Source organism: Podarcis bocagei (genome assembly GCF_964188305.1).
Source record: "Podarcis bocagei genome assembly, chromosome: 4".
In the NCBI taxonomy this organism is placed as follows: Eukaryota; Metazoa; Chordata; class Lepidosauria; order Squamata; family Lacertidae; genus Podarcis; species Podarcis bocagei.
The window spans coordinates 16,600,098-16,628,090 of NC_138128.1; the positions used below are offsets into that span (position 1 = coordinate 16,600,098).

The following is a 27,993-nucleotide window of genomic DNA, read 5'->3' on the forward strand; positions in this document are numbered from 1 at the left end:
TTTCCGTGCGCTGCTCTGGTTCGCCAGAAGTGGCTTAGTCATGCTGGCCACATGACCCTGGAAGCTGTACACAGGCTCCCTTGGCCAGTAAAGCAAGATGAGCGCCGCAACCCCAGAGTCGGCCACGACTGGACCTAATGGTCAGGGGTCCCTTTACCTTTACCTTAACAACCTTTAAGCACCCTTAATAAACTACAGTTCCGAAGAATCCATGACTGTTCAAGTGGAATCCTAGTGCTTTAAATGCATGGTGCAGATGTGGCCTCACTTATTGGTCTAGTAAATGCAAATCACCACCATCAAGGAAAAGAACCCTGTGGGTTGGGCACCATCTTTGGAAGCTATTTGCAAAACCAGAAATGAACAAAGTTTTCTCCAGGAAAAACTAAACCTGTACAGCCTTCCCCTTCTCCCCCAGTGTTTAATAAAGCCCCACACCAAAGTGTTTGTGCCATTTGCTGTGTTTAATGGGCAAGAAGGTAATTAGTGGATGAGTGAAAAATGTAACATTTGGCCATAGGGAGCATTATACATCTTTGAGTTTTCTATGTCCCCACAGTGGGATGCTTTTGAGCTGAAAAAGACAGACATAGTTTAATTATAAAGCACTCAGTTGAAACCCATCCAGATGTTTTAAATGTCACTGCTGAAGTTATGAAACTGATGTCTTTGGGTGCTCTTTGAAGCCACGGGGATTAAAACTCTGAATGCACTTAAACTGAGCCAGATCACCAGCTCATTATGCCTGCTGCTGTCTGCAGTGACTCTCCAATGTAGTTCCCACCAGCCCTGCTGTCTGAGATCCTTGCTTAAAAATAGCAGGTACCAGGGGCTAAACCAAGTGCAGACAAAGCTATGTTCCAACAGTAAGCTATGGCACGTGTCCCCCGTCCTCAGAAAGCACAGTCCGTAGCACACTGGACTAGGCCTCCCACATTGGAAGTAAGAATTCGACCACTTGGCTATGAATGAAGAGCTCAACCTTATGGCTATTGGCTGCTAGTTGGGATGGCCATCTGCCGCATCCAGGATCAAAGGCAGTGTGTCACTGAATTCCAGTTGATGGGAGCAACAGCAGGAGATGGCGACTGTGCTCCTGCCTGCCTTTGAACTTCCCACAGGCATCTGGTTGGTCACTGTGGTTGGAAACAGGCCTATTCAATAGGTCTTTGTTCAGGTGGTCTTATATCCTGCTTTATAGAGCACAGTCCCCGATTTAAAGTCCAGTCCTAGCCCTGTTGAAAGATAACAATGTTGATGGGCATTGGTAAGAGGATATATTAATTATAGCTAGTCCTCTACAGACCCATGTGTGTGTGTTAGGAAACAAAAGAAGAAATGGCTGGTACCTGGGTTTTTTAGGAACGCAGGGCTTGTGCATAAAGAGCCCCAGTAGCAGAGTTACAATCCCATCGTTAGGCAGATTTAGTGAAGTGTAGGAATAGGCTTTTAAGCCTTATTTTAATGCACTCCAGCTACTTGAAGCAGTTGGCTCCCTTTACCTCTCCTGCACACCATACGTTGAAGGAAGTTTAAAATATATTTTACTTACAGTCATGCATTGTTCTTAGCAGCACGATGAATTTCTGGTAAATGTTCTTGGTTGAAAAGTACCACAAGGGCAGTCTCATACATATGTCTGGGACAGAGAGCTAAGGTGAGGGATCCGTCACATGCAACGCGAGAGGGGGGAGGGAGAAAGAGAACAGGAAATAAGAATTATTTCTTCCCTCTCAGGAGAAGTGGGATGTGACATCACTGAGCCTACTCTAGCAATTTAGAAGTCTGTGGTTCTTAACCCTTTCACATACTAACTCTGTCCTGAACTAGAGACTCTTGGCCCCTTGCTATCTATTCTGATTGGCAGTAATTTTTTGAAGTCTTTTGTAGGACTTGAGCAGGACAATAGCACCCTCCCCTTTCCAGCAATTGGTATTCAGAAGCCTTTAGCTGTGGAGACAGAGCATAGCCATTGTGGCTAGCAGCTACTGATAAGTCTTATCCTCCATGAATTGGCCTACCGTATTTTTCGCCCTATAGGACGCACCGTCCCATAAGACGCACCTAGTTTTTTGGGGGGGAAATAAAGGGGAAAAAATTATTTCCCCCCCAGGTGCGGGGCTGGGGCAGCCCGAGCTTCCCCCGACCCCAGCCCCCAAACAGGCAGCTCTCTGCAAGCCGTGGGAGCCCAGCGGTGGCTCCCGCTGCTTGAGGAGAGATCCGCGAAGCCTGGACGCGCTGAGATCAGCGCGCACAGGCTTCGGGATGCCGGCAACTCTCCCCAAGCAGCGGGAGCGTTCCCGCTGCTTGCCGAGAGGTCCGCGAAGCCTGGACGCGCTGAGATCAACGCGCGCTGGCTTTGGGATGCCGGCAACTCTCCCCAAGCAGCGGGAGCGTTCCCGCTGCTTGAGGAGAGATCCGCGAAGCCTGGACGCGTTGAGATCAGTGCGCGCAGGCTTCAGGATGCCGGCAACTCTCCCCAAGCAGCGGGAACGTTCCCGCTGCTTGGGGAGAGATCCGTGAAGCCTGGACGCACTGAGATCAGCGCGCGCAGGCTTCGGGATGCCGGCAACTCTCCCCAAGCAGCGGGAGCGTTCCCGCTGCTTGCCGAGAGGTCCGCGAAGCCTGGACGCGCTGTGATCAGCGCGCGCAGGCTTCGGGATGCCGGCAACTCTCCCCAAGCAGCGGGAGCGTTCCCGCTGCTTGGGGAGAGATCCGCGAAGCCTGGACGCGCTGTGATCAGCGCGCGCAGGCTTCGGGATGCCGGCAACTCTCCCCAAGCAGCGGGAGCGTTCCCGCTGCTTGAGGAGAGGTCCGCGAAGCCTGGAGAGCGAGAGGGGTCGGTGCACACCTACCGCTCTCGCTCTCCAGGCTTCAGCGAAAGCCTGCATTCGCCCCATAGGACGCACCCACATTTCCCCTTCATTTTTGGAGGGGGAAAAGTGCGTCTTATAGGGCGAAAAATACGGTAATCCTCTTTTCAAGCCATCCGTTGTCTCTGCCCCCTGTGGGAGTGAGTTCCACAGTTTAACTATGCACTGCATGAATATGTACTTTCCTTTGTCTGTCCCGAGTTTTTCAACATTCAGCTTTGTTGGATGTGCATGAATTCTAGTGTAATGAGTGAGACAGAGAGAGAGAGAGAGAGAGAGAGAGAGAGAGAGAGAGAGAGAGAGAGAGAGAGAGAGTTTTCTCTAGCCACTTTCTCTATGCCATGCATAATTTTATAAACTTTGATCATGCCACCTCTTCCTCACCTTTTCTATAAACTAAAAAATCCTAAATGCTACAACCTTTAATCGTGGGGAAAATATTGCTTGGGGTAAATATCTGGGGAAACTCTCTTGGTTTTAGACAACCAACAGCAGTCAACTTAACGCCATGTTTTTGCTAACTTGGCTAAATTTCTGTATGTATTAAAAACACACATTTAGATACAAAGGAGGAAAATAGTTTCTTTTTAGCCAAAAATGAAAAAAGAGGGAATTGTTTCTTCCCCAGGCAGCTGGAAAGATATTGTTTCACACTACCCCTTTCCTAAACAGTGAAAAGTTCAAGGCACCATTTGCCCAGTAAATATCATTTGTGGAAGAGAACACAGAAGAAAGCCTCTCTAATCATCTATGTCCAAATATACAAAGTAATCATTTCTCAAGCAGAAAAAGCAATAGGTTGCAGAAGCAAGCACACAGTGTATCTACAGCACAGTCCTATGCCTATTTACTCGTAAGTCAGGCTCATTAGCTTCATATTCCTACACAGTGCAGCCCAAGTGTAGAGCAATTAAGTGCTAAAAATCCAACTGATGTGCATAGATGTGTGATCCAGGCCTTATTGTGCTGCTGACCAGTTGCCCCATCCTTTTCGAATATATTCTGAACAATAGCACCAACTGGGCAGGTGTCAAGAGCCCTCTCAGCAGGACCCCCAAACCCAGCAGGGCTCTCTTAACACATTTTAAAGTAAGTGGAGTAATACACATTATCATCTAATTACCACACACACACGACTATTAAGCCCAATGTTTAAAATTATGTAGCTTAACCACTGATTCTGAGTGCCACGTATCTTGAGTAATAATAATAATAATAAATTATTTATATCCCACCCTCCCCAGCCAAAGCCAGGTTCAGAGCGGCAAACAACTGTAAAAATAACACAGTTTACATAAAATCACAATCAATTAATTGAAATACATTCTAAAATCAATTCATTCTAAAATCAATTCAGAGTCAAATTAATGGCAACCATTGGGCTAGAGTTCTATGAGGATTACAGAAGGAGAGAGGGGGTCAGACTGTGCCTTGGCCAAAGGCCTGGTGGAACAGCCCTGTGGAAAGATGTCAAGTCCTGCAGGGCCCTAGTCTCTTGTGACAGAGCATTCCACCAGATCGGGGCCACGGCCGAAAAAGCCCTGGCTCTGGTTGAGGCCAGCCTAACCTCCCTGTGGCCCGGGATCTCCAAGATGTTTTTATTTGAAGACCATAAGGTCCTCCGTAGGACATACCAGGAGAGGCGGTCCCGTAGGTACGAGGGTCCTAGGCCGTATAGTAAGGAAGACAAGGAAAGAGAAGCCACCTTCATTGCTTCTGAGATTCCTACATTGCAGGGGAGTTGAATTCCATGACCCTCGGGATCCCTTCCAATTCTATGTTTCTGTGAAAGTAACACCACCACATGAACACATAGCAGGTCTATAGTATGGGACTTAACAAGAAGCTGCCCATTACCAGGTCAGAACATTAATTCATCTAGAAATTAGTATTGCTTACACTATACACCAAATGTGACTGGTCCTCCAGCATATGCTGCTCACGTATATATTACTGTAATCTTGATTCCTAGGAGTGGGATAGTAACGTTCCGTGGTCCCACTTTCTTTCATTCACACAGGAATATATTTTCCCCCTCTTTCTCCCTTTTTCATAGGATCTCACAAGGCGAAACTGAAACCCAGGTTGTTAAAGCTGCAGTTTACAATCACACCGCAGTGGCTTTGAGTTGACATGGACCATCTCTGAAACTGACTACCTGTCTGCTAAAGTCTATGCTGTCAGACTTCGTTACGGGAGCTAACTGAACACTGTGGTTTTCGTTGGCCTTTCTTTCCATCCCTTGACATCACAATGAGCGGCATCCTCTCGCACTTGGACCCCCGGCGGATCCAGTGGGGTGCCACATGGTATGCCATGCACTCTCGAATCCTCCGCACCAAGCCAGTGGAATCCATGCTGGAGGGGACAGGCACCACCACATCCCATGGAACCAAACTGGCCCAAGTGCTCACTACCCTGGATCTGGTTTCACTGGGTGTTGGAAGTTGTGTTGGCACCGGGATGTATGTGGTCTCTGGCCTGGTTGCTAAGGAGATGGCCGGGCCAGGCATCATCGTTTCCTTCATCATTGCAGCCGTAGCCTCCATTTTGTCTGGTGAGTCTTCCCAAACTGTATGCTTACTAAATGCCTATTTACTGAAGAACAGTTGTGGCTGATTCTATTTCTCATGAATCTCTAGGGCAAACCTTTTAGCTTCTCTTTCATCAAGCATTGTCGTTGCTCATAATCCAGGGGTTGGGGTACCATTTTGGCCCATGGTGCCAGATTATTATTCCCATCCCCACCCCTGCAAACCCACTGTGACAAGTGGACAAGTCCACCCATCTATCAATCATCTTATATCATGATGGCATCATGACCAGCTGATGAGCTAAGGGTTCAATCCTGCTAGCTACAGGGGTCAAATAACACACTGTTGATGCAGCTCCCAGTGGGACTGAATCATGCCCATCAGCTGACATCACTCAGTGTCATCAGTGAGTGGACAGCTGGGGTTGGTTTGGAGAAAATGGCCCTGAGGACAAACCTGGACCACCTGGCAGGCCAACACTGGCCACGGGCCATGGGCCATGAGGTTCCCCACTTTTTTCTTAAGCATGCCAGGAATACATATTTTATAAGCAATTGTTCTTTGAAGTATGTATGTATTTATCTATTGGAAACCATTTTATGCCGCCTTCCACTTCCTGTCTCCAGGCTGTGTACAACTGTATTGAAATACATGTCAAAACAGCATTAAACTACAGGAAGAAAATGCAATGGAAAACTAGGGCAGAGTTAAAAATATAATATACTGAGATCAAACACCAGCCTGGGAGCACAAATGTCTTTTTAAAATTAAAGAGGGATGGGACGACTATTGCCTTCAGGTGCTCAAACTGTCAGCCAAAAGGAATATGTAAGTCACTCATAAGTCGTCATTTTACTTTTCAGGAAGCAGCATAATCGTCTAAGGCTATTGGGGTGGCACACATTGGTGTGCAATGCTGAATGTTCAGAATGTAAAGAAAGTAAGCTGTGCTATCTTTCCCTCTGACTAAGGACATTATTAAACTTGTTTATATTACCTGCCTTCCATTTTATGAGACCTGCTGAAACTCTCTAGATGGCACTGACCCTAAATGCCTCTCTGGGCCTAAACATGCTATTTGTTGAAGCGGGGGGAAATGGCAAAATATACAAGAGCAAAGTACTATTCTTTTAATGAGTCAACACCTTTAGTAGCACCAACACCTCTGCCCCAGACTAATGCCAATGACTGATAAAACCTTTTGCATTACCAAGTGGGAATGTTTGACGACCTTACAAGTAAGTCCACCATGGCATCTGATTGGTTGTGACTACAGCACTCCGCAAACATTCCTAAACCTAACTGGATAGCATAATAACTATGTAAGAATTCTGCCTCTATATTAAGATAGGGTGCAGTCAATTAGAACTATGCTCCATTTAAGGTTTAGCTGAACCATGACCGAGTTTTGTTGTGTTTCCACGATCCTTTTCAGATATCATGAGAGTCAGCTCAACCACTATGCTGAGTATTAAATCTTTGTAAACCTGGGGTCCCCACCATGGTATCCCCAGACCTCCTCTTGGTTCCTGCCTAAACCTCTTGCCCTCCCAATTTTTATTTTATTTTTTTAATTGAGGACTTTTTTTGGCTTGGCAGGCCGTATGATTGGAAGGAGCTGTCTGTTTTAGGGGGGGTGTTTGCTTTGTTTGTCTGTATTGTATTTTTGGGGGGGTGTAAACATTTCAACTTTTTAAATTAAGGGTCTGACCATCAGCTGTTTTCCTTCTGTATTTTGTGGTTTCCAAATGTACCCTGGGCTCAACTGAGGACCATTGGAGCCAACTCCTAAGGGTCAAGGTCCCTTTGCTCCCCAAAACCATTTGAGGGTTGCTGCCCCACTCAAGTTGATGGGCATTGCTATTCAAATGATGTGCATGCACTGTATCTTGTGATCAGTAATGTGGGGCAGGGCTTTCTTGGGTCCCCCCAATATTTTATTCAAGTTGGCACCCCTGCTGAGGACCATTGTTGTAGACGTAGACTGTTTCAATGACCTAGCTTAACTGGATTTAGTCAAGTTAGAAAGCAAAGATACATACACCGTGCTTAAGATAAGGATTGCTTAGACCAGCTTTCCCTAACCTGATGCTGTCTGGGACTGATGGAAGTTGTAGTCCAATGACCTTTTGAGGACATCGCTTTAAGGAAGGCTGGCTTAGACTATCAGGGGAGTTGCATTGACACCATCCTTTTCGGACATCACGAGAGCCAACAAATACTTCCAGAGGGTCTCTGGCTAGCAAGAAAGGCTTGTGGATTACTCACCGGCTACACCGAACATATTTGTAATCCATCTCAGTCAATTAGCGTAATTGGTCTAGCAATATGGTACGAACTGTACTTGTGTAGATTAATTAACATTCACTTCCGCTACCCTATAATAATGAGGAGAGAAAGGACGTTTTCAGGACCCTCTAGGACTGTCAGAATCTATTACCCATTATCGTTAAATGGCACCTCAAGGTTTAGAGTTAAGCATCCTTTTGAATATCAGTTGCGTGGCAAGTTCCCTCCCCCAATGAAATGAAGACACAGGACACGTTAGTTAAGGTTAATGGGCGTAAATGGCCACAACTTTATTGATTACAGAATTGAAGGTATTGGCCTTAGGCATTGGTCCCTATCACTACCCGGCATGGGAACCGGGAAGGGTTGAACACAAACCGTGGGTGTCCTGCTGAAGTACGCCAGCTAGGACCCCCACGGGTGTCACTGCTCGTGGGCGTGCCGGCGGCCCTCACCTTACTAGGTCTCGGACAAGGCAAACGCCCCCGGAGTCCTCTACCGGACTACCCTTTTCTCGGGGGAAGGTGATGGCGTGTCCTTCCCCCCATCCATTTGCATAACAATAGACCCCTGCCAATGCCTAACCGCCAAAACCGCGAAAGTTGTGACGATTTGCTACGAGGTAGGCGAAAAAACCAAAAGGCTGAAAAGTTGCCAACTTGGAAAAATTCCTACCAGGCCCCTTGCGGCGACCAACCGAAGTCCATAGCAAGGTCAAGACTGCCTAACCTAAGGGTGGGTGGGCTGGGAAAACTTCTCTGCTGCCGAGGAGTGAAGAGGGAGATCCCGGGGCGTGCCTGGCCTTAAATAGCCCAGGCCACGCCTCCCCGGCCCGCCGATTGGCGGACAGGGGAAGGCGGAGAGGCACGCCCCCGGGGATTCCCTGGCTCTCGCGGGGCTAAACTCCAGCCCCGCGCTTGTGGGAGGGGCCAGCCCGCAACACCCTCTCCTCCCGAGGCTCGGAAATGGCTTTGCGTGGCAAGTTCCCTCCCCCAATGAAATGAAGACACAGGACACGTTAGTTAAGGTTAATGGGCGTAAATGGCCACAACTTTATTGATTACAGAATTGAAGGTATTGGCCTTAGGCATTGGTCCCTATCACTACCCGGCATGGGAACCGGGAAGGGTTGAACACAAACCGGTGGTGTCCTGCTGAAGTACGCCAGCTAGGACCCCCACGGGTGTCACCGCTCGTGGGCGTGCCGGCGGCCCTCACCTTACTAGGTCTCGGACAAGGCAAACGCCCCCGGAGTCCTCTACCGGACTACCCTTTTCTCGGGGGAAGGTGATGGCGTGTCCTTCCCCCCCATCCATTTGCATAACAATAGACCCCTGCCAATGCCTAACCGCCACTCGAGCAAAGCTCGCCGCCAATACCTTCAGGCCTGTAACCAACCCCTAATACCTACTATGATATCCCCCAACCATATATCGTTCCCAACATCGGACAAATGCACGCCATCCCGCCTGTAGAGGGCCTCGTTGCTGAACTGTATGTCTGGGTGTCGGATGATGCACCCGCCCAAGGCCACCACTCTACGTTCCACTGCCCGCTCTAAAACTTTCCTTGCCTTATTCACACCAACTGGGCTCACACAGTCCCTCCATGTCCTCCTCTCAAGCAACGAGGACCACAATATTTTGATGTTTGGGTACCCTGTCACCAGTTCGGACAGGTCATCAAAAATGTTCCATCTGAGATCTATCGCCTTGCGATATGCGAGGTCATTCTCCCCTAACTGAATCACTTCTCTGCTGCCGAGGAGTGAAGAGGGAGATCCCGGGGCGTGCCTGGCCTTAAATAGCCCAGGCCACGCCTCCCCGGCCCGCCGATTGGCGGACAGGGGAAGGCGGAGAGGCACACCCCCGGGGATTCCCTGGCTCTCGCGGGGCTAAACTCCAGCCCCGCGCTTGTGGGAGGGGCCAGCCCGCAACACCCTCTCCTCCCGAGGCTCGGAAATGGCTATGTCAGGAACAAACAAGAGGGGAAGGCTATTGAATTTGTACCCTGCCTACAAGTTTCCCAGATGCGATTGGGATGCAACATTCTGGACCAGGTTGACTAAAAGAATGCTGGACCAGCAAGACTCTTCTGTTTACATGCCTGAAATTTGATTGCCAGTTTCAGAGTTGTCTGATTGATATTTGATTGCAGGCTTTGGTTTTTAAAGGATCACGATGGATAAGAAGAAGTAAACAAGTGTAAAACAAAAGTCTCTGAATCCTGGCTTCATTGATTGAATTTAGCCAAGGGTATGAATTGGTCTATGTATGTTTTCCACGTGAGCCCATTTACGTCTGGTGTTCGTCCTTTACAGTTCAATGATAGCAAGCAGACACAATGTTCCAACGCAAGCAGTGGAAGGAGCATTCTGTGCTTCTGAGGCGGGTTATTGATGCTTCAAATTTGATGTGGGTGTCAGTTAAGAAAACACTGATAAATAACAGAAGAACCTTGATTTGAATTCTGCATTGTAAATGCAACACAATGAAATATCCTGGATAAATTTAGCTTTTTAAAACAAGCTTTTCTCTAATGCTTTTCTCAAGCATAAAATAGTTGTTTTCATTCTACTTTCTCTTATGAGATTGGAATTTCTCATCCCAGGTCTACACCTGGCCTGGCTACAAAACAACAAGGGAAAACATTCAACTCATTGTTTCACTTAACTGTTTCTGAGGACTGGGAATGGCTAACTGGTGCCACAATGGATGGACTAGAAGCAACTTTATCCACTCTGGTGGGACCTATCAGATTTTTATCAAGGTGGGTCAAGACAACAGTGGGCAGAAGACAACCATGGATCTGCCATTAGCTCCCTGGATGATTGACAAGGGCTTCTGACACCCAGCTGATTTACTAGTAGCAACTAAATGACAGTCCCCCTGCCCTGGCTCAAATTATACTGCTGAAATGAAGAAGGCTGTTGATAGATTTTGGTGTGGAAGGGCTGTGAGCTCCATTTAGATCTGGTGCCTAAAATAAATTCTTTGGCTCAGAATTCTTTAATTCTAAGTGTATATCCTTTGCAGCAGGTTCCAGTTGGTGGATCACAGCGTCTACTAAAAAACCCCACCCAAGTATTTCCTGAGGTCTGCCCAACCCAGATTATGGGCTTATCCGCAATTACCTTTCCTCCGCTCTTTCCAGGCACAGTCCACTGCTTAAAGTTCTGTGTCTGAGCACACCCCCTCTTTTGCAAAAAAACAAAACGAAACCCTGACCTATAAAGCTCAATAAAAGCGTATGTCAATCCGCAGAAAGCCCAAATTGATGTTTGCTCCAATTGAGCACTAAAGAGCAGGTTTTCATGGAGAAAGCTTGGGGCAAAACAAAAACAGAGACTCAGACACAGAGCTTTTAAGCACAGACCTGTGCCTGGAAAGAGGAGGGCAAAAGATAAGTATGGATAAGTATTATCCACAAAGCATAGAATCAAATAGGATGGTATTTATGTGGGTCTGGACCAAAACATCTGAACTCACAAAGCAGAACTATAAAATTTAAGAAGGTCAAAGCCTGTTCAGGGGGGGGAATGACATAAATTCATGCCTATAAAAAAATCAACACAACCAGGAGCTAAAACTCTGACTTACCTAGAAATGGAAAATGCTATTGAATGAAAAGACAATGCTTTTTTAGGCATCAGAATTCTAAAGAATAAAGCTAGCCATAATATTAATTCCAGAGTCTATATTAGGTCAACCAAAATGCCATAAAATAGTGGGCAAGCTTTTGAATTCCCCAAAACACTTCATCAGTTTTAAAAAAAAATGTGTGGAAGAGGGGAGAAAAGTCAGCTGTTGTTCGTCAAGCCATACATGTCTCAATTTGGCACATTTCAAGAGGCAGAGTGGGAGGAGCCAGCAGACATTCAAATAAGGCACTTTAAATTTCAGATATTTCAGGTTTCATGTTGCCCAGTGGCCTCCTGGGAAGAAGAAATACATAATGGCTGCGCCCCCATCTCTGTAAATATAACAGCCAGCTGTCACTGATCCAAAGTTACTAAAATGTTTTCTGACGGGCGTTTGTTCTTTTGAGACAGAGATAAAAATAAGCCTCTGTGCTATCATAGCAGCTGGACTGCAAAATGTGAGGCACCACCCAAACTGCTGCTGAGAAGGGACGACAGCACACCTTGTCAGATCACAGTTTCAGGTAGAGATCACACGACTCAGGTGGTGTCCTTAGCCAGCTGAAAGCGTTTCGGTTACATTACAAATTGGAATAAATGGATGCAACGAAGGAGGTCTGTGACTTTTACATGTGAACGCGTACCAGGAAGGATTTCTGGGGTACCTGGTAGTTTGTTAAGAGGGCTGGGAATTGTAGCCCTGTGAGGGGTCTCCTAAGAATTCTCAGGACCCTTAACAAACTACAGTTCCCAGGGTTCTTTAAGGGTAGTCCTGACTGTTAAAGTGGCACAAGAGTGCTTAGATGAAGGACTGCATGTGAAATCATAGAAAGCCATTCAACTACCTGTTCCTATGACCTTGGTGGTTTTCCATTAAGATATTACTTGGGTACAAACAACACAGCTACACACTATAAGCAAGAGTAACACACAAAACTGCCAATATTGTATCTCTACCACAGGGGTTATGTTTTAAAAATTTAAGATGATAGCAAGTTTGCTGTGTTGGTTATTCCTTTTCTTCTTTCATCTTGATTTGCTTTCATTCCACTGAAGAAAAACATTTTCCCAAGCACTGAGATATATTTTTATAGTCTCCTCGGCCATTTCCCCCTTTTTGATCATTCCTGAGTTTTGTTATTTATAACAGCAACGCATTCTTGGAAAGCAAAAGTGAGGCTGAGCTAGGAAATCACAAAGCACATGAAACTGAATCTTTCGCTTCACCTTCTGCTTAACCTTTTAGCTGCGGTTCTCATAAGCATCTGGGATATAAACAAAACCTTGGGATGGGTTCTCATGTTACTATTTTCAAGAGCCGTCTCTCTTTTCCCTGAGCTAGCCTGGGTGATCATATCTCAGCTTCATAAACTGAGATAAGAACGAGCCTTTTCCCAGGACACATAGCCTCTTCTCCTGCCTGAATGTGAGCCATGATAAAGACCTCCACTAGTGTAACTGGTGCATTGCTTCACAGCACAATCAAGGTTTACAGAATAAAGTCGGATAGATGTCAAGAACAATTCTTTCCAGGTAAATATGCATAAACGTACAGGTATAGGCAAGATTCAGACCCTCCAAATGTCCCTATTTTCCAGGATGTCCCTGATTTAAAGAATCTGTCTCGGTTTCTGATTTATAATAATAATAATAATAATAATAATAATAATAATTTATTATTTATACCCCGCCCATCTGGCTGGGCCTCCCCAGCCACTCTGGGCGGCTTCCATAAAAACCAGAAATACAGTAAAATGTCACACGTTAAAAACTTCCCTGAACAGGGCTGCCTTAAGATGTCTCCTGAATGTCAGGTAGTTGTTTATCGCTTTGACATCTGCTGGAAGGGCGTTCCACAGGGCGGGCGCCACTACCGAGAAGGCCCTCTGCCTGGTTCCCTGTAGCTTTGCTTCTCGCAGTGAGGGAACCGCCAGAAGGCCCTCGGCGCTGGACCTCAGCGTCCGGGCAGACTGATGGGGGTGGAGACGCTCCTTCAGGTATACTGGACCGAGGCCGTTTAGGGCTTTAAAGGTCAGCACCAACACTTTGAATTGTGCTCGGAAACGTACTGGGAGCCAATGCAGGTCTTTCAAGACCGGTGTTATATGGTCTCGGCGGCCGCTCCCAGTCACCAGTCTAGCTGCCGCATTCTGGATTAGTTGTAGTTTCCGCGTCACCTTCAAAGGTAGCCCCACGTAGAGCGCATTGCAGTAGTCCAAGCGGGAGATAACCAGAGCATGCACCACTCTGGCGAGACAGTCCGCAGGCAGATAGGGTCTCAGCCTACGTACCAGATGGAGTTGGTAAACAGCTGCCCTGGACACAGATTTGACCTGTGCCTCCATGGACAGCTGTGAGTCCAAAATGACTCCCAGGCTGCGCACCTGGTCCTTCAGGGGCACAGTTACCCCATTCAGGACCAGGGAATCCTCCACACCTGCCCGCCTCCTGTCCCCCAAAAACAGTACTTCTGTCTTGTCAGGATTCAACCTCAATCTGTTAGCCGCCATCCATCCTCCAACCGCCTCCAGACACTGAATGTCCCACTTTGATCCCTGAATGTCCCACTTTTCCTTAGGATGTCCCTATTTTCATCAGAGAAATGTTGGGTGGTATGGAGTTATCTAACCCTCGAGCCATCTGAAGGCAATCCTGTATAGGGAAGGTTTTTATATATATATTTAATGTTTTATTATGTTTTTGTATATGTTGGAAGCTGCCCAGAGTCCTGGGGCAACCCAATAAGATAAAATTATCTTTATGGAATGGGATGTCCCTATTTTCATCGGAGAAATGTCAGAGGGTATGCAGATTTCTGGGTTGTGGCTGGTGGTGGCCCAGAAATATTTGGCTAGCTGAAGTGGAGACCAAATAGCGCTCCCTTCCCCCTGCTTTAAAAAGTCTTCCTGCCTTTCCTGATTTCATCTATTTGCTCCTTCCGCACCCCAGGGTTGTCTGAAGCAGGTCCTTTTACCTTCATTTCCTCCCACCTGATTCCGACATTCCCAGGGTCTTTGGTAAAGGCTTGTCCCTGGTTGTTTACTAGAACTCAGCTCCTGAGTCTGAACCTGCTGCCACTAACTCATGACCTTGCAGGGGCAACTGCCAAAAAAGGAAGACTTATATCAATCATAGGCTGAGTGCATTTGAGCTGTTCAGCAAAACATACACGCAAGGACCGGAAAAGATTTGCCACAGTAGTTCATGCGTTGGTTACTTCAAGACTGGATTACTACAATGTGCCTCACACATGCACACTTCACCACTTTGATCAGCAGAATTGGCATTGCTGCAGGCACTAAATAATAACCATTCCCCGACCTGGCCACAGTGATCCATGCGACGGTCACCTCCAGGCTTGACTACTGTAATTCGCTCTACGTGGGGCTGCCCTTGAAGCTGTCCCAGAAACTCTAGCGGGTGCGGAATGCGGCAGCGAGGCTCCTCACGGGATCTCTGCCATGGGAGCATATTCACCCAGTGCTTTTCCAGCTGCACTGGCTCCCGGTGGAGTACAGGGTCGGATTTAAGGTGCTGGTTTTAACCTTTAAAGCCCTTCATGGCCTAGGACCCTTGTACCTACGGGACTGCCTCTCCTGGTATGCCCTACCTCAAAGTCCATAAATAGCAACACCCTAGAGGTCCCGGGCCGTAAGGAAGTTAGATTGGCTTCAACCAGAGCCAGGGCCTTTTCAACACTGGCCCCGGCCTGGTGGAACGCTCTGCCTCATGAGACCAGGGCCCTGCAGGATCTGATTTCTTTCCGCAGGGCCTGTAAGACAGAGTTGTTCCGCCTGGCCTTTGGCTTGGAGCCAATTTGATTCCCTCCCCCTCCTTCTTTTCTTTTTCCTTTCTCCTCCTGTGATGAGGCTGCATTTTAATGTTTCAATATTTTAATGTTGTCTTTTAATCTTGTTTTTAAGTTGTATTCATTCAACTTGTTTTTATTATTGCTTGTTAGCCACCCTGAGCCCGGCCTTGGCTGGGGAGGGCGGGGTATAAATAAAAATTATTATTATTATTATTATTATTATCATCATCATCATCTGTAAGAACCCATTTGTTTGGTGTGGCAGCACCTGTCCTTTGGAACTCCCTGCCAATTGAGATCAAGAGCCACCTTCACTGCCCTCTTTTTGGTGCCTGCTAAAACTTATTCCCGCTTAGAGAAGTCTGCCCAGATGCTTAGGAAAGTGAGGTAATGTTAAACTGCTTTAGTAATTCAACTCATGTATGTTTTAAAGCAGGGTTGAGAATTTTTCTTGATTTTATTGTTTTGTCTTTTTGTAAACTGTTTTGAGGTTTGTTTGTTTTTACAATCAAGCGGTGTATAAATTGTAAGGCAAAAAAAAGAGGGCACCTATTGTCCCTCATGCAATCCTAGGCTGGATCTAGACACATCAAATAAGCGTTTCAGTTAAACATGTTGTAAACTCGTACAGGGAAATCCTGTAGGGAAAGACGGGACTCATCAGCGCCATCTGGTGACACGGTGTTATATTGCATATACAACACATATAAAACACTTTCTTTAGCAGTCTAGCCGAGTCCCTAGCCATGCCTACTCAAAAATAAGTCCAACTGAATTCAATGGGACTTATCCCAAGGTACACGTGTGTATAGAATAGCAGTCTCCAACATATTTACCATGGGGAAAGTATCATTAAATTCAGTAGATCTTGCTTCAGAGTCGACATGGCTAGGACTGCATTGCTAAGGAACTGAAGAAAAGGGGATTTTATTATGAAGAAGAAGAAGAAGAAGAAGAAGAAGAAGAAGAAGAAGAAGAAGAAGAAGAAGGTGCTATAAATAGGAATTTATAGCCAGTCTTATGAAAGCCCTAACTATCCAGCTGTGTTTATTTGTTCCTGAATGATACCATCAAGCATATTATCATGCCAGCAAAGTTTTTGTTACACTATTTAGGAGCTGAGACATAAAATAAATAAATATTACCCATAGATCCATTTCCAATCATCTGCTTTGTAGGTCTATTTCATTCTACCTTATCTTATTTTTAAAATCTACAGCCATGCCAGATTGGGCAAATATAATCCTAATTTGAAAAAATCTTGCAAAGTCATGTTAGGTCCTTTGGCTAGAAGCTCTGGTCATTTTGTAAAAAATCGGGACCAGCTCTTGGCTTCCTGCATGAATGTTTAATAGGCCAATAAACAGGAAGCTGTATTCCTGTCACATACACAAATTGATTCAGATGCAAAATAATTGGCTTTCTGGCAGATACATCTGGCCTCAAGGTATCAGGAATGCATTAGATCTGTGTTGTTTTCCTGCAGAAAATAAAGGAAACGGCACTTGTCTCCATCCAAGAGAGACCAAAACATATTTTTACTTTGCTAAAAGAAACACATTGGGTAACGAAGCTCACAAAACATTAGACTGGTTTCATTAGAGACATTATTAATGGCAGGCAGCACATTTCCACCCATCCACCTCTTTTCAACACAATTTCCCAACACAATTTTAGAAGTTACCGGTTTATCATTAGCTAAATGACCTTAATGGCTGCTGGCTACTGGCTGCTGGCATTTGTGACCCTGGTAATCATAGGTAAAGGTAGAGGGACCCCTGACCATTAGGTCCAGTCGTGGCCGACTCTGGGGCTGCGGTGCTCATCTCGCTTTATTGGCCGAGGGAGCCGGCGTACAGCTTCCGGGTCATGTGGCCAGCATGACGAAGCCGCTTCTGGTGAACCAGAGCAGCACACAGAAATTCCGTTTCCCTTCCCACCAGAGCAGTACCTATTTATCTACTTGCACTTTGATGTGCTTTCGAACTGCTAGGTTGGCAGGAGCTGGGACTGAGCAATGGGAGCTCACCCCGTTGCAGGGATTCGAACCGCTGACCTTCTGATCGGCAAGCCCTAGGCTCTGTGGTTTAACCCACAGCACTACCCGCGTCCCTCTGGTAATCATAGCTGAATACTTACTAGGGTGACAGGTGCGGAAGGTGGGCATCACTGAGGATAGCCTTGTTGACTCCCTCTCTCCTTAACTCCTTCAACACTGGGTTGAAGGACACTGGGTCATTTGCCCAACTTCTCCAGCCCAGTGTCGGCACCTTGCACCTTCTTCTTCCCTTCTTCTGCTGCATCCACAAGGCCACTTTTAAATTGGCATCTTAGGACACATTGTCAGATGGAAGATGGAGCCCGTTTGTTTTCTCCTCCTCTGGAGGGTAAGACTTGAACCAACGGCTTCAAGTTACAAGACAGGAGATTCCAACCAAACATCAGGAAGAGCTTTCTGACCGTAAGAGTTGTTCGACAGTGGAACAGTCTCCCTTGGGAGGTGGTGGACTTCTCCTTCCTTGGAGGTTTTTAAGCAGAGGTTGGATGGCCATCTGCCATGGATGCTTTAGCTGAGATTCCTGCATTGCAGCGGGTTGGACTAAATGACCCTTAGGGTCCCTTCCAACTCTACAGTTCTGTGACTGTATGCCACCCAGAGGAAACCATTCAGACTGTACACCTGCATGATGCCACCTGTCTTAAAGGTAAAGGGACCCCTGAACATTAAGTCTAGTTGTGACCGACTCTGGGGTTGCGGCGTTCATCTCGCTTTATTGGCCGAGTGAGCCGGCATACAGTTTCTGGGTCACATGGCCAGCATGACTAAGCCACTTCTGGTAAACCAGAGCAGCGCACGGAAACACAGTTTACCTTCCTGCTGGAGTGGTACCTATTTATCTACTTGCACTTTGACGTGCTTTCGAACTGCTAGGTTGGCAGAAGCAGGGACCGAGCAACGGGAGCTCACCCCGTTGCGGGGATTCGAACCACCGACCTTCTGATCAGCAAGTCGTAGGCTCTGTGGTTTAACCCACAGCGCCACCCAACACCCACTGTTTATTCACCGCCGTCCTATATTTTTGTAGAAAAGCCCAGGAGGATAGCCTGCTGAAATGTACTGGGCATGAATAAAAACTGCATTACTCTCCAGCCTCTTTGAGATGGTTTCTCCTTTGTTATCTTCCCCCGCCGAGATGCTTCCTGCTTTTCCTGTGTGTGTGTGGTTTCGTGCACAAACGAGCCTCTCTGGATAACCAAGGCACAGGAAATTCTGCTAATGTTCCATATGAAAATTATAACAGGAGCTCGAGTTACCTTGGCATACTAATGAGATAGCCGATTAGTTACCGCTATGCATGCCCTCCAACATTTCTCCGATGAAAACAGGAAAAGCGGGACATTCTGGGATCAAATCAGAAACTGGGGCGGCTTCTGCAAATCTAGGACTGTCCCTGGAATATAGGGACACTTGGTGGGTTCTCATTATGCACATCAAACACAAACCTTGCCTGCCTGCCTGTGGGCTAAAGTTAGCCACCAGCTTTGTTATGGTTTTTCAAGTCAAAGCCTGGAATAGAATACCTGTCTTCATCAAGGCATCTGTTTCATCAATCTTTCAGGAATGTACTTATTTTCTGGTCTCTTGTGTGTGCAGCTTGCATGCATTTTTAATCAGCTTTGAATAATTACTTTATATGCAAGTCAATGGTTGAGGGGTCGGCCGGCGGGGAAGGGGGAGAGGAATTCGGATTGGTTCCTCCCCCACCTCATTCTTCCTTGTTCCTGGTCTACATGGTAGAAATAAAAGTCTCAGATATCCTCTTCAAAGCTTTCATTATCCAAGTGCAAATGAAAGTGCATGAAATATAGAGGGCCTTCAATAAAAAGAGCACTTAATATCATCAGCCTGCGCCTTCATGTGCCATTTAGCACATTCACTGGACTTAGTGGGAAAACTGGGGCAATGTGAAAATGACAGTCATTTGAATCATCTTCTCAAGATGTCAGGCTAGTTGCAAACTCAGAAGGACAGATAGGGGAGAAATTTGATTCAGTGTTCATTCAAAGGCAAACTTCGCGGTTTCCAAAACAATATGACAAATGAAACCCAGCAATCTGTCAACATTTTTGCTTCTCCAGATTTGCAGTGGCAGTACTCCAGCCGAGTAATGTGTACAAAATGCATAAATTAGAGTGAAAACGTGCATAAAAATGCATTGTATTGGGGAAATTTGCTTTGCAGTAATGCATACATTGGGCAGAATTGCATACAAAAATGTGCCTCTTAGGAGAAAGTGATCTGGATACTATCCTTTTGTTGATGCAGCCTAGAATTGCATTAGCTTTTTTTGCTGCTGCTGCTGCATCACACTGTTGACTCATGTTAAGCTTGTGGTCTACTAAGACCCCTGGATCCTTTTCACATGTACTGCTAGTAAGCTCATGGGGCTTACTATGCCAGGTGCCAAAATTACTTCATCAGTACTGGGGTGGAGAAATTAAATTTTAACGCAAGCCTACCTAATTCACATATATATATATACAAAAATCCATATGCAGGGGAAAGCACTTATAAAAATAAGCAAAATCACATACAGAAATTTATATTACAGATAGGTAGCCGTGTTGGTCTGCCATAGTCAAAATAAAAAAATTCCTTCCAGTAGCACCTTAAAGACCAACTAAGTTAGTTCTTGGTATGAGCTTTCGTGTGCATGCACACTTCTTCATTTATATATATAAAATTTATATATTAGGGGAAATGCTCCGTAAAATGCAGGTGAATTTTCACGAGGACTTTTTTTAAAAATCACAAACTGATGTATGAATTGAACTGGAAAAATGTGAAATGGAAATGGACGGATTTCTCCATCCATTGACCACGCGTGTGTGTGTGCATGTGTGTGTGCACATGCAAACGCGCGCCATTTGTTGCTCTGTAAATGAAGAGGCTGGGCCTGCTCATGGTAGCTTTGAATCATTCATATTCTTTACAGCATGCTAGAAGTTCTGAGAGCATAACAACCACGTGACAGTATACACTTTAGGAATTGACTGTGAAATCAAACAGAAGGCCGGGGTGGGGGGTGGGAGGAACCAATGAATGCCCCTACAACAGAATAGAATTGGCTAGAAATTGCATCCTTCCTACCTGCTTATCATACTCCAGAATGAAAGAGCAGAGGCGGGCATACACATTTCAATTACAGGGTATTATTGACCGCTGGGGTTAGTGTTGTTCCCATTGATCTAAGTGATGTTAATAACAGTCTGTCTCGCTATCAGAACAGAGGAGGAGGCACAGACCTGAACCAGCAACAAGTCTGCGGCTATAAACGCCAGGAGGGACTGGTTAGAAAAGATGGGTTTTATTGGTGCTTTCAGTAATTCGTTTTATTTGTTTTGTTAATCAATTATTTCCCATAAAACACCCTGAAACGATTTAATGAAAACATCAACAATGAAAATATAAATGAAAGCAATTTAAAGTCCAATATGGAAACAGATTGGGGGGGGGGGGCTTGTTTGAAAAGGAAGGTCTTTAATAGATACCAAAAAGATAATAGAATTGGAGAGTTGGAAGGAGCCCTGGGGATCATCTATATCCAACCCCCTGCAGTACAAGAATATGCAGTTGTCCCATACAGGAATCAAACCTGCAATCTTGGCATTATCAGCACCACACTCTAACCAACTGAGCTCTCCAGGCTGATGGAATTCACTCTTTCCTGATATCTAACAGGAGGACCTCCAAAGGGTAGGTGTTGCTACACTAAAGGCCTGATTCCTGCATCATATGGAAAGGACCTCCTGACCTTAAGGTGGTCTGCACAGGAGGCTCCCACCTGCAGTGCTCAGTGTTCAGTTAAGTATTTAAGCAGTGAGATGAGCAGTTGGGTATCCTGGTCCCAAGCTGTATAGAAGGTCGGCGTTTCAAATCCCCGCAACGGGGTGAGCTCCCGTTGCTCCGTCCCTGCTCCTGCCAACCTAGCAGTTTGTGCTGCTCTGGTTCGGCAGAAGCGGCTTAGTCATGCTGGCCACATGACCCGGAAGCTGTACGCCAGCTCCCTCGGCCGATAAAGCAAGATGAGCACCGCAACCCCAGAGTCAGTCACAACTGGACCTAATGGGCAGGGGTCCCTTTACCTTTACTGACACCTGGAGCACATTTCCAAGTTAGCATTTCATTGGAATAGTACATTGTTGTAGTAAACAGCCCTGCTGTTGGGCAGAGTGGGGTAGCTGCCTTGCGTCGCCAGCACTGGGTGTCAGTGGCTGGTGTTTTTTTGTTTGTTTTGTTTTTAATAGTAAATTTTATTAAATTCTTGCAAACTACATCAGCCAAAACATACAGACATTTAAAAGGTAAAAATAAAGAAATAGAAAAAAATAGAAAAGAAAAAGAATAGAGAATAGATATCAGATTAACCCATATTAACATAAAAGAAACAAACTTACAGACGTTACACATTGGCTTCCTTCCATCTCAATTTAGGTTAGATAAACTTATAACCATTCTGCAGTTGTATTATAATAACTCTATACATTGCAGGTTTTAAATTCCGTCCACTGTTATTTTTTTAATTCCCAAATTACCTTCAATATAACTTAAAAATTTATTCCAATCATTCTTTAGTTTTACATTTTTTTTATGCCTGATCCTCTGTGTCAATCTCGCTAACTCTATATACTCAAATAATTTCGTCCGCCATTCTCTAACCATGGGGATATTAGGGGTTTTCCAGTTTTGCGCTAACAGGATCCTAGCCGCCACCGTTGCGTATTGGAAGAATGTTTGATCTTCGCTTTTGATCTCCTCTCCGATCATACCTAAGAGGAACGCTTCAGGTTTTTTTGGGAAAGTGTATTTCAATATTTTCTTTAATTCATCATAAATTTGTCCCCAAAATCTTTTCACCTCATCACAAGTCCACCACATGTGGAAAAAATTACCTTCTATAGTTTTACATTTCCAGCATGTGCTATCCCCGGTCTTGTACATCTTCCCCAGTTTTGCCGGGGTGATGTACCAACGATACATCATTTTTTCTAAGTTTTCTCGGAGAGTAGCACAGGTCGTGAACTTCATACCACTCCTCCAAAGTTTCACCCATCTGTCATGTTCCAGGTTATACCCCAAGTCTCTAGACCATTTGACCATGACACCCTTCACCTTTTCATCTTTAGTTTCCCAGTCCAGCAATTGATTATACATTTTGGAAAGAAGTTTAGTATTGCTTTCTAGGATTTCCACCTGGTATCTGGACTTTTTTTCACTCATCCCTGTTTTTTTATGGTCATACCACAGCGCACTAATTTGGTGAAATTGTAACCAACCAACTAATTTGTCCTTTAACTCTTCATACGGTCTAATTTTCCACCCCCTTTCTGACTTAACTAAAAGATCTTCATATGTCCATCTTTCACCCTCTAGGGTGTCAGTGGCTGTTAACTTGCTCTTCTACCCATCCTGGACTGCAGGGCACTTCTTTGGATTCTGGCAGCCTCCAGCATTCCCTCTACCAAACCTAATTCTAGACAAGGGAGAAAGCCAACCCTGTGGTTTTATTTACCTGAATGGTGGTAACACTGTTACCAAACTCCTGCCTGTTTACATGATGTCCGAATCCAAGCCGTGCTTCCCTGTACCTCTCCCTTTAGACATGTAAAGGTAAAGGGACCCCTGACCTTTAGGTCCAGTTGCGGACAACTCTGGGGTTGCGGCGCTCATCTCGCTTTACCGGCTGAGGGAGCCGGCGTACAGCTTCCGGGTCATGTGGCCAGCATGACTAAGCCGCTTCTGGTGAACCAGAGCAGCGCATGGAAGCACTGTTTACCTTTCCACCTATTTATCTACTTGCACTTGACATGCTTTCAAACTGCTAGGTTGGGAGGAGCTGGGACTGAACAACGGGAGTTCACCCCGCCGCGGGGATTCGAACCACTGACCTTCTGATCGGCAAGTCCTAGGCTCTGTGGTTTAACCCACAGCGCCACCCGTGTCCTAAACACCCGCTACTAAACATGTCGCATGACCCTTATGGCTTAGCACATAGATGAGGCACATCTTTTGGGCTAGGCAAATCATGGAAACAACTTCTAATTTGATTTGAAGAGGCTTGTTTAGGGTTCAAGGCGTGGTGGGGGGAGGGTTGGAACTTGAGTCCAGCAGCATCTGGAGAGCCACATATTCCCCAGCCATGGCCATGGCCACATATTCCCAGCTGTTTTGGGACTGGACTATAATTCCCACCATCCCTGACCGCTGGTCCTGCTAGCTAAGGATGATGGGAGTAGTAGTCGAAAAACAGCTGGAGACCCAAGTTTGGGAAACCCTGGCCTAGTGGATGAGCAGTTGATGCTTACCACTGCCAGGAAGGGCAGAGCAAGCAAGAATGATGGTGCTGTGCCAATTCCACAAAGGCTAGACTGATTTAGCACCCCAAGCCTCTTCCTGTGGATTTAGAGAGAAAGAAAGAGGTATACATATCTTGCCCACTTCTCTAATAGAGAAGGGACTCTTTGGACAAAGAGAGGAACTCTTAAAGGGACAAACCTTTAAGGGGTTGGATATTCCTTCACAAGAGCTCAACCATTTTCTTGTTTTGACGCCAGCTTATAACGGATTACTTTTCCTTCAGCCACATTTCCTTATGGTTACATGCATTTCCTGTGTCTCTGTCCAGGGGTTTGCTATGCCGAGTTTGGTGTGCGAGTTCCAAAAACCACTGGCTCCGCCTACACTTACAGCTACGTCACGGTGGGAGAGTTTGTGGCCTTTTTCATCGGATGGAACCTAATCCTGGAGTATCTGATCGGCACAGCTGCAGGCGCCAGTGCTCTAAGCAGCATGTTCGACTCCCTGGCCAATCACACCATCAGTCGCTGGATGATTGACACCGTTGGGACTTTGAATGGGCTGGGTAAGGATTATCCCGGATTGTGACTCTTGTCTTTGCCTGATCATGTAAATTAGGCTCCAAGAGGCCATGGGATTCTGAATGGAAACCACAGCATACCAAGATGGTTTGAAATTGAAATATTGTGTGCATTGATTCAACATTTCCTGTCCCCAAGCTTAGGAAAATGTGCATCTAAGTTTAAAAAGCTTTCCAGCTGCCACAGAAAAACTTAGTGGCAACTCACTTAGAAGGTGTGGTCCTTCCCAGAGTCCCAGCAAGGCCAGGCCATATTCGAGAGCAGCAGTCACACACCGCAGCTAAAATACATCTGGTCCTGGGTCCAACAAGGGAATGGTGAGTGACTGGGTAGCAGGGTCAGGACCCTGGGGGACCTTACTCCAGCCCTTGACCAACTGCTGCCATTGGACTTGATATAAGCAGAGCAGGGACCACCATACTGAAACCCACCTTTCGGACATTTCCAACACTTGTGTTTAAGGCGCTTTTTAAATTTCAGCACTATTGTGCATTTGCTTTTTAAGAGCATTAAAAAGTAAACGAAAGAAAACTAGATTTAAAAAAAACACCATGGAGATAAATGCAGGGTCATAAAGATGGTTTCCTTTCAAGAGATGGAATCAAAAAAATTATTTGCCTTAAAAAAACACCCCACCCTTATCTTTAAGCACTATGAAATGTTTTTTTTGTTTCATTTTCATTAAATATATACTGTATGCAAAAAAAAAAAAAAAATGCAGATTAACACCGAAAGGTAATAGTGAAGATGCACAGAGATGTCCATGTGGGGCAATGTGCTCAGCTGCCCAATATGCCATAAGAAATAGAACAGGTGGTGCTCAAGTTTCCTACAGTTCTGGAGACGGTTCTGCTCTTCCATTGTTTGGGGAACAAGTCAGACTTTCTTTGCTCTGAAAAGAAAACAGAAAAGAACTGCAGAGAAGACACAGGAACAAAACCATTTGATGGCAATGCCATGCCTATGTTCCTATGAGAAAGAGTTAACATAGCATGTCTGCTGTGCCGTGAATACTAAGTGCAGAAGGATTTCTTAAACCGACACATTCCCCCAGAAGATCGTTTATTTGCCTTTCCTTTGTTTCTGCTATATTTCCAAAGTTCCATATATACCTATGTTTTCTTCTCATAGGTAAAGGAGAAGAATCTTACCCAGATTTGCTGGCTTTGCTCATTGCTGTCATTGTAACGATCATTGTCGCTTTGGGAGTGAAGAACTCTGTGGGATTTAACAACGTCCTCAACGTGATTAACTTGGTGGTGTGGCTCTTCATCATGATTGCTGGACTCTTCTATGTCAATGGAGAATATTGGGCCGAAGGGCAGTTCCTGCCATTTGGATGGTCGGGGGTGAGTGATTTAGATAAAGAATTCGGCCATTATCAGCCTAAAAGCCTGGCAACCAAAGGATAAGTGTTTAAAGGCATCATATTACATGGATCTCCATTTTTATTATTGGCAAGGAGAAATCCAACCCAGGCACCCCTGGGTTGTATCCAATGCTGTACGAGTGGCTTAAGCAATGTGATTTCTCTCCCCTCCCCTCTCCCCATGCATCTCTTCTGGAGTAGATATTCAGGTCTGGAGGGGACTGCAGAAGAGAAGTGGTGGGAGTTCTGCTGTGGAAATCTCCTGCAGTGGTAGATCTGCAGCACAGGATACAACTTCCTCTCGTCTACTTGGTCTGATTCCTCATGTCATCTCAATAATGACTACGATACTCAACAATAACATACCTAATAGGTCTCCTTATCTTGTGGGACTGCAAATTCCATCATCCTTGGCCCCGTGACTGGGACTGATGGGACCTGAAGTCTAAGCACATGTTGAAGCTCACAGCTTCCCTAAAAAGAAGTAAAAATGCAAGCATCGAGAAAGGAGGGGTGGGAAGCCAAGAAGAAATTTATGTTGATTTTTGGTTGTGTGTATGACAATAAATGTTTTGGAATATTTTTGGAGATTTAATAAAAATGATATATATCATAAGATGCCCACAGTTCCCCCACCTCTGCTGGACCAAACCATGATGTAAATCTCCAATCTCCACTTCCAAGACAGATTTCTGGATGTCTTCCTTAAGATTTCCTGGAACCTCCATTGAACCTCTGTTGGTACCTTGAACCTAGATACCTAAGAACATGAGACTGATGGAGTGGCCCTTCTAGTTCAGCATCCTGTTGTCACAATAGCCAACCAGATGCCTGTGAGAAGTTCACAAGCAGGGCATGAGTGTAACAGCCTTCTGCCCACCTGTGGTTTCAGAGGCAGAGGTCAAACATAGCCATTGTGGCTTATAGCCCATTGCTTAATCAACGTTCCTTTCTTTTACTAGTCTGTTTGAAATAAATACCACCCCCAAAGTATGTTCCAGATTTTCATTCAAGTTCAAAACAAAACAAAACACCACTTCACTCTCCAGCTGGCAAAATTAAAGGTGGCTAAAACAGAATTGCTCAACCGAGTGAAATTAACAATGCATAAACACAATTATCGCGCTCTCTGGAGAGCTGATGACTTAAAGGCTAATTACAATTGATCCCATAAGCAGCGTATAATAAAACGCACAGCACCAACAGGCAGGTAAATGGTTTGCTGAGAACAAAAAATGACATGGGTGAAAAGCATGATGTCAGTGGGTGCAATCTAAAAGGAAGTATATATCTATGGCTACAATCTTGTGCACACTTTTCTGGGATTATGCCCTATTAATCGGACATGGTGGGACTGACATCCCTAAACATGGCCAGGATTGCACTGCATGGCTGTAATCTTATGCATGCTTGCTTGAGCATTAACACTACTAAACTCAGTGGGACTTATTTCTGATGCTTAGGACCAGGCTATGCACACCATTATAAGCAATGGGACGACAAACCCCTTTGCTTTCAACTGTATCTAAATGGGCACCAGTGTATTAAGTGGGTCTGAAATAAATAGTCTCCCCCGACCTGGTACCTTCTAACACAGCTGGCTGGGGCTCATGGGCATTGTAGTTCAAAACACCTGGAGGGCAGCAGATTGGGGAAGTCTGAAGTAGACTAGGATGCACTGATATTTGCTTTGGTTGTTTCTCAGTACTGTATAGCAATGGGCCTAAGTCATTTGCTTTATACGCACTTCCCAGTGCTGCCCAATTAGTGCTTGTCACACATGTGTCAGCTTAAAACTCAGCTGGGAATTCAAACAGATTTGGATTTCCTGCCTTGCAGAGGCAAATTCTTCTCCAAGGAGGAGCAGAGACTGCAGGTATTCTGGCCTGGCCCCCAAGCTAGTGAGTTGGATTTATGCTGCTTGCCTCTTGAATGTCTGGCCCAGAAAATGCAGCAGCAAAGAGGGGAGATGTGTGGCTTTCAGTTTTAAAACTAACTTTGCTAGATTATTTTTAAAGAGATGGAAGGACCCTTCCACAGGGCCTAAAGTGAGATTTCCTGGTTACTGGCCATTCTGACTGATGGGAGTTGGAGTCTGGAGTGACACCAGTTAACCATCCCTGGCGTTTGGAGAAACTATGTTTCTTTCAAATGAGCATTTAATTTGTTGCATGCAAGGCCATCTGTCCCTGTGCTGTCCCAGTCTCTGCAACTTCTTCCCATTGTTCACCTTGTTTAGTCCAAGGGTAGCAAGCGTAATTCTCCCCAAATGTTTTTGGACTCCAGATCCCATGAGTCTGGACCATTGGCCACTGAGGCTAATGGGATTTGGAGTCCAACAGCATCTGGAATGCACTGCATTGGTTGCCCCTGGGCTAACCTATTCCCTTCTATTTTCTCTTTCTTTGCTACCTTCTTGAATTGCCAGTCAGGGCTCTGCCTACCTTGAGGCAGGATGAGGCAGCTGGTTTGGAGTGTCATGAAAGTAGGGCGGTCACATGCAAAAGAGGATGGGACAACTGCAGGTTGTCATTAGG

The 27,993-nt window shown here is 45.6% G+C and overlaps 1 protein-coding gene across 1 annotated transcript in view; it reads left to right on the forward strand.

Annotated features, from left to right (window-relative positions):
* SLC7A14 (solute carrier family 7 member 14) overlaps positions 1 to 27,993 on the forward strand; it is a 57,748-nt gene that overhangs the window by 20,291 nt on the left and 9,464 nt on the right. The window contains exons 2-4 of the mRNA XM_081190180.1: positions 4,930 to 5,430; positions 23,835 to 24,071; positions 25,219 to 25,436. Coding sequence (XP_081046306.1) covers positions 5,127 to 5,430; positions 23,835 to 24,071; positions 25,219 to 25,436 — 759 coding nt within the window. The 5' untranslated portion in view covers positions 4,930 to 5,126. The remainder of the gene's footprint in view (positions 1 to 4,929; positions 5,431 to 23,834; positions 24,072 to 25,218; positions 25,437 to 27,993) is intronic.